The sequence below is a fragment of the Oncorhynchus tshawytscha genome, linkage group LG15, assembly GCF_018296145.1.
Source record: "Oncorhynchus tshawytscha isolate Ot180627B linkage group LG15, Otsh_v2.0, whole genome shotgun sequence".
NCBI lineage: Eukaryota > Metazoa > Chordata > Actinopteri > Salmoniformes > Salmonidae > Oncorhynchus > Oncorhynchus tshawytscha.
Genome location: NC_056443.1, coordinates 38,206,724 through 38,214,223, shown reverse-complemented (window position 1 = coordinate 38,214,223; position 7,500 = coordinate 38,206,724). Strand labels below are relative to the sequence as shown.

At 46.1% G+C, this 7,500-nt stretch overlaps 1 protein-coding gene across 1 annotated transcript in view; it reads right to left on the bottom strand.

Annotated features, from left to right (window-relative positions):
- The window catches only part of LOC121839428 (fibrinogen beta chain-like), a 13,985-nt gene extending 12,964 nt beyond the window's left edge, over positions 1-1,021 (bottom strand). The window contains exon 1 of the mRNA XM_042298535.1: positions 889-1,021. Coding sequence (XP_042154469.1) covers positions 889-963 — 75 coding nt within the window. The 5' untranslated portion in view covers positions 964-1,021. The remainder of the gene's footprint in view (positions 1-888) is intronic.
- Positions 1,022-7,500: the final 6,479 nt, after the last annotated feature.

The following is a 7,500-nucleotide window of genomic DNA, read 5'->3' as shown; positions in this document are numbered from 1 at the left end:
AGAGAGAGAGAGAGATGTAGAGAGAAACAGAGAGAGAGAGATGTAGAGAGACAGAGAGAGAGAGAGAGATGTAGAGAGACAGAGAGAGAGAGAGAGAGAGACTGTAGAGAGAAACAGAGAGAGAGAGAGAGAGATGTAGAGAGACAGAGAGAGAGAGAGAGATGTAGAGAGAAACAGAGAGAGAGAGAGAGATGTAGAGAGAAACAGAGAGAGAGAGAGAGACAGAGAGAGAGAGAGAGAGAGAGAGAGAGAGAGAGATGTAGAGAGAAACAGAGAGAGAGAGAGACAGAGAGAGAGAGATGTAGAGAGAAACAGAGAGAGAGAGAGAGAGAGAGAGAGAGAGAGAGAGAGAGAGAGAGAGAGAGATGTAGAGAGAAACAGAGAGAGAGAGAGAGAGAGAAATGTAGAGAGAAACAGAGAGAGAGAGAGAGAGAGAGAGAGAGAGAGACAGAGAGAGAGAGAGAGAGAGAGAGAGAGAGAGAGAGAGACAGAGAGAGAGAGAGAGAGAGAGAGAGAGAGAGAGAGAGAGACAGAGAGAGAGAGAGAGAGAGAGAGAGAGAGAGAGAGAGACAGAGAGAGAGAGAGAGAGAGAGAGAGAGAGATGTAGAGAGAAACAGAGAGAGAGAGAGAGACAGAGAGAGAGAGACAGAGAGAGACAGAGAGAGAGAGAGATGTAGAGAGAAACAGAGAGAGAGAGAGAGAGACAGAGAGAGAGAGAGATGTAGAGAGAAACAGAGAGAGAGAGAGAGAGAGAGATTCAAGCAATAAGAATAAGACAAAAATGTCAGTAATATTCCATTCAATATAAAAAAAATACTGAACTCATAATTTTGTTATTGTATAGTTCAACTTGTGCTTAAAGCCTCCTTGTCCATCTATATACATTACCGTGTCATATTCGTCATAGTCGTCTTGACAACGGACAGCATAGACACACAGGCAGAGTAGCAGTAGCCACTTCATGTTCGCGTTAGATGGTGTCTCAATAAAGTTTCTGCCTTTGAAAATCAACAGATTTCAGTGGAGGGCACAAACGTATTTAAACCTGTCCCACGTTTAAAGCACCTCCCTCTCTCTCTCTCTCTCTCTCTCTCTCTCTCACACACACACACACACACACACACACACACACACACACACACACACACACACACACACACACACACCACACACACACACACACACTCGATCAAGTTCCCTCTAACCACTGGTTTAGGAGTGTACCCTCCCTCAATTCTAAACTTAATCACTATGGACGTTGAATGTAAACCTGACCTTAAACCTATGAATGTGGTCCGAATGTCATCTCACCCTACGGGCTCTAATCTGGAACAGAATTTTAGAATGTGCCCCTATGGGCTCTAATCTGGAGCAAAACTTTATTATGTCATCCTATGGTCTCTAATCTGGAGCAGAACTTCAGAATGTCGCCCCATGGGCTCTAATCTGGAGCAGAACTTTAGCATGATCATGAAGTACAGTAGGTTACAAAAAATGTGTTGATATGTCTCATAGTCAGCATGCATACATATTGCATTAAATGTAAACATACAGTACCAGTCAAAAGTTTGGACACCTTCTCATTCAAGGGTTTTTCTTTATTTTTTACTATTTTCTACATTGTAGAATAATAGTGAAAACATCAATATTATGAAATAACACATGTAGTAAGCAAAAAAAGTGTTAAACAAATCTAAATATATTTTATATTTGAGATTCTTCAAAGAAACCACCCTTTGCCTTGATGACAGCTTTGCACACTCTTGGCATTCTCTCAACCAGCTTCACCTGGAATGCTTTCCCAACAGTCTTGAAGTAGTTCCCACATATGCCAAGCACTTGTTGGCTGCTTTTCCTTCACTCTGTGGTCCAACTCATCCCAAACCATCTCAATTGGGTTGAGGTCAGGTCATCTGATGCAGCACTCCATCACTCTCCTTCTTGGTGAAATAGCCCTTAAACAGCCTGGAGGTGTGTTTTGGGTCATTGTCCTGTTGAAAAACAAATGATTAAGAAGGAAAGAAATTCCACAAATGAACTTTTAACAACACACACCTGTTAATTGAAATGCAATCCTGGGGCAGCAGGGTAGCCTAGTGGTTAGAGTGTTGGACTAGCAGTCGAAATGTTGCAAGTTCAAAACCCTGAGCTGGCAAGGTACAAATCTGTCATTCTTCCCCTGAACAGGCAGTTAACCCACTGTTCCTACGCTGTCATTGAAAATAAGAATTTGTTCTTTACTGACTTGCCTAGTAAAGGTTTAAAAAGAAAAAAATCCAGATGACTACCTCATGAAGCTGGTTGAGAGAGTGCCACGTGTGCAAAACTGTCATCAAGGCAAAGGGCGGCTACTTTGAAGAATCTAAAAAAAATATATATTTTGAATTGTTTAACACTTTTTTGGTTACTACATGATTCCATATGTGTTATTTCATAGTATTGATGTCGTAGGCTGCTAGATCAAATCCCCGAGCTGACAAGGTAAAAAATCTGTCATTCTGCCCCTGAACAAGGCAGTTAACCCACTGTTAACGGCTATCATTGTAAATAAGAATTTATTCTTAACTGGCTTGCCTAGTTAATTAAAACAATCATACTTCTGATATCTTCACTATTCTACAATGTAGGAAATAGTAAAAATAAAGAAAAACCCTGGAATGAGTCGGTGTGTCCAAACTTTTGACTGGTACTGTACGTGCATTTCTCTACCCTTCCAATTGATTTAAGGCAATCGTCGTTATTTCCCGATAGCTGAGTAGTCACCCAGTTGACAGAACAGGTTTGTTTGATCACGGTGTTTACCTGGATGGGGCAATCACACCTCCACCCACTAAATGTCAACGATGGAAACCAAACACACTTTGGACTGCGTGATCGACAGAGGACATTCAGCCTGAGCCTGTTGTGTATTCACTAGGAACCAAACAGAAGTAAACCGGACCAAACGGGACCAAACTGGACCAAACGGGACCAAACTGGACCAAACGGGACCAAACAGCAGTGGTTTATAGTACATACGTAATTTACTTTTAAAGTACTACTTTAGTGGTGTTTTTGGGTATCTGTACTTTACTTTACTATTTAACATTTTTGACAACTTTTACTTTTAAATCCACTACATTCGTAAACAAAATAATGTACTTTTTATTCCACACATTTTCCCTGACACCTAAAAGTACTCGTTACATTTAGAACACTCAGCGAGGACAGAATTACGGCACCTGTCAGGATAACACTTGGTCGTCCCTACTGCCTCTGATCTGGGGGACTCACGAAACACAACTACTGTGTTTGTAAATGATGTCTGAGTTTTGGAGTGTGGCCCCTGTCAGTCCGTAGTTAAAAATAATACGAAAATAGTGCCGTCTGGTTTGCTTAATATCAGGAGTTTGATGAATAGCTTTTACTTTGTACTTTTACTCAAGTATGACGATTGATTACTTTTTCTACCACTTTACCACTGTAGATTTAAAGCCAAGTAGTATTTTCTCAAGTAGTATTTTACTGGTTGACTTTTACTTGAGTCATCTTCTATTAAGGTGTCTTTACTTTTACTCAAGTATGACAATTGAGTACTTTTTCCACCACTGCCAAACGGGACCAAACAGGACCAAGTGGGACAAAACGGGGCCAAGTGGGACCAAGTGGGACCAAACAGGACCAAACAGGACCAAGTGGGACCAAACGGGGCCAAGTGGGACCAAACGGGGCCAAGTGGGACCAAACAGGACCAAGTGGGACAAAACGGGGCCAAGTGGGACCAAGTGGGACAAAACAGGACCAAACAGGACCAAGTGGGACAAAACGGGGCCAAGTGGGACCAAACGGGGCCAAGTGGGACCAAACGGGGCCAAGTGGGACCAAACAGGACCAAGTGGGACCAAACGGGGCCAAGTGGGACCAAACGGGACCAAACGGGGCCAAGTGGGACCAAACGGGCCAAACGGGAACAAGTGGGACCAAACGGGGCCAAGTGGGACCAAACGGGCCCAAGTGGGACCAAACGGGCCAAACGGGACCAAGTGGGACCAAACGTGGCCAAGTGGGACCAAACGGGCCCAAGTGGGACCAAACGGGGCCAAGTGGGACCAAACGGGGCCAAACGGGGCCAAGTGGGACCAAACGGGGCCAAGTGGGACCAAACGGGGACAAACGGGGCCAAGTGGGACCAAACAAGGAGAGACCTACATGACCTACATTTGTCTAATAAGAAACTCTTGTTTTTGTTGCAAAATGTTTTCAGTTGGGAAGCGTTTTGTTATGATTTTATACAGTGTGCACTAATGACTACACCCCAGGACTGCCCAGGTAGAATTGGTTCATGCTCTTTCTGATTAAAAGGAGGAAACACGTTGTTTTTGGACTTGTGTTGAAAGACTGCAGTTGGATTTGGTCATAGTTATCATTCTGCCAGTAAAATGGCATCAAAGAAATGGTTGAGTAAGCAGGTATTACCTCCGCAACTTGATCAATCATTCACAAAACACTGTCCTGTTGTCCATTATCCAAGAGTTCCAACTAACATATTGGTCTTCAGGTAAATCGCCTGTCTGTCTGTCTGTCTGTCTGTCTGTCTGTCTGTCTGTCTGTCTGTCTGTCTGTCTGTCTGTCTGTCTGTCTGTCTGTCTGTCTGTCTGTCTGTCTGTCTGTCTGTCTGTCTGTCTGTCTGTCTGTCTGTCCATCTGTCTGTTTGTCTGTCTGTCTCCGTCTGTCTGTCCATCTGTCTGTTTGTCTGTCTGTCCATCCGTCTGTCTGTCCATCCGTTTGTATGTCTGTCCATCTGTCTGTTTGTCTGTCTGTCCATCCGTCTGTCTGTCCATCCGTTGTCTGTCTGTCTGTCCATCTGTCTGTCTGTCTGTCTGTCTGTCCATCCATCCATCTGTCTGTCCTTCCATCCATATGCCTCTGTCTGTCTGTCTGTCTGTCTGTCCATCCATCCATATGCCTGTCTGTCTGTCTGTCTGTCTGTCTGTCTGTCTGTCTGTCTGTCTGTCTGTCTCCGTCTGTCTGTCCATCCATCCGTCTGTCTGTCTGTCTGTCTGACTGTCTGTCTGTCTGTCTGTCTGTCCGTTTGTATGTCTGTCCATCTGTCTGTTTGTCTGTCTGTCCATCCGTCTGTCTGTCTGTCTGTATGCCTGTCTGTCTGTCTGTCTGTCTGTCTGTCTGTCTGTCTGTCTGTCTGTCTGTCTGTCTGTCTGTCTGTCTGTCCATGTCTGTCTGTCTGTCTGTCTGTCCATCCATCCGTATGTCTGTCTGTCTGTCCATCCATCTGTCTGTCCATCCATCCATCCATCCGTCTATCCATCCGTATGTCCGTCCATCCATCTGTCTGTCTGTCCATCCATCCGTCTGTCTGTCTGTCTGTCTGTCTGTCTGTCTGTCTGTCTGTCTGTCTGTCTGTCTGTCTGTCTGTCTGTCTGTCTGTATCTCTGTCTGTCCATCCATCCATCTGTCTGTCCATCTGTCCGTCCACCTGTCTGTCCATCCATCCGTATGTCTGTCTGTCTGTCCATCCATCTGTCTGTCCATCCATCCATCTGTCTGTCCATCCATCTGTCTGTCCATCCATCTGTCTGTCCATCCATCCATCTGTCTGTCCATCCATCTGTCTGTCCATCCCTCTGTCCGTCTGTCCGTCCATCCATCCATCCATCCATCTGTCTGTCTGTCTGTCTGTCTGTCCATCTGTCTGTCTGTCTGTCTGTCCATCCATCCATCCGTATGTCCGTCCATCCATCTGTCTGTCCATCCATCCAGTCACGACTTCCTCCGAAGTCGGCCCTTCTCCTTGTTCGGCGGTCGACGTCACCGGCTTTCTAGTCACTACGATCCATTTTTCTGTTTCGTTTCGTTTTGTCTGATTACACACACACCTGTTTTGCATTCCCTCATTACATTCCCTATTTAACCACCTCACATACATTTCTGTTCTGTCTGTGATTGTTCATGTCGTTAGTTCCTCTCTAGGTTTCTTCCTAGGTTCCAGCCTTTCTAGGGAGTTTTCCCCCCCTCAGAGCCTGGTTCCTCTCTAGGTTTCTTCATAGGTTCCTTCCTTTCTAGGGAGTTTTTTCCCCTCAGAGCCTGGTTCCTCTCTAGGTTTCTTAATAGGTTCCTCCTTTCTAGGGAGTTTTTTCCCCTCAGAGCCTGGTTCCTCTCTAGGTTTCTTAATAGGTTCCTTCCTTTCTAGGGAGTTTTTTCCCCTCATAGCCTGGTTCCTCTCTAGGTTTCCTCCTAGGTTCCTGCCTTTCTAGGGAGTTTTTTCCCCTCAGAGCCTGGTTCCTCTCTAGGTTTCCTCCTAGGTTCCTGCCTTTCTAGGGAGTTTTTTCCCCTCATAGCCTGGTTCCTCTCTAGGTTTCCTCCTAGGTTCCTGCCTTTCTAGGGAGTTTTCCCCACTCAGAGCCTGGTTCCTCTCTAGGTTTCCTCCTAGGTTCCTGCCTTTCTAGGGAGTTTTTTCCCCTCATAGCCTGGTTCCTCTCTAGGTTTCCTCCTAGGTTCCTGCCTTTCTAGGGAGTTTTCCCCCTCAGAGCCTGGTTCCTCTCTAGGTTTCCTCCTAGGTTCCTGCCTTTCTAGGGAGTTTTTCCCCCTCAGAGCCTGGTTCCTCTCTAGGTTTCCTCCTAGGTTCCTGCCTTTCTAGGGAGTTTTCCCCTCAGAGCCTGGTTCCTCTCTAGGTTTCCTCCTAGGTTCCTGCCTTTCTAGGGAGTTTTCCCCCTCATAGCCTGGTTCCTCTCTAGGTTTCCTCCTAGGTTCCTGCCTTTCTAGGGAGTTTTCCCCTCAGAGCCTGGTTCCTCTCTAGGTTTCCTCCTAGGTTCCTGCCTTTCTAGGGAGTTTTTTCCCTCAGAGCCTGGTTCCTCTCTAGGTTTCCTCCTAGGTTCCTGCCTTTCTAGGGAGTTTTTTCCCCTCATAGCCTGGTTCCTCTCTAGGTTTCCTCCTAGGTTCCTGCCTTTCTAGGGAGTTTTTTCCCCTCATAGCCTGGTTCCTCTCTAGGTTTCCTCCTAGGTTCCTGCCTTTCTAGGGAGTTTTTTCCCCTCATAGCCTGGTTCCTCTCTAGGTTTCCTCCTAGGTTCCTGCCTTTCTAGGGAGTTTTTTCCCCTCAGAGCCTGGTTCCTCTCTAGGTTTCCTCCTAGGTTCCAGCCTTTCTAGGGAGTTTTTTCCCCTCATAGCCCGGTTCCTCTCTAGGTTTCCTCCTAGGTTCCTGCCTTTCTAGGGAGTTTTTTCCCCAGAGCCTGGTTCCTCTCTAGGTTTCCTCCTAGGTTCCTGCCTTTCTAGGGAGTTTTCCCCCTCAGAGCCTGGTTCCTCTCTAGGTTTCCTCCTAGGTTCCTGCCTTTCTAGGGAGTTTTTTCCCCTCATAGCCCGGTTCCTCTCTAGGTTTCCTCCTAGGTTCCTCCCTTTCTAGGGAGTTTTCCCCCCTCAGAGCCTGGTTCCTCTCTAGGTTTCCTCCTAGGTTCCTGCCTTTCTAGGGAGTTTTTTCCCCTCATAGCCTGGTTCCTCTCTAGGTTTCCT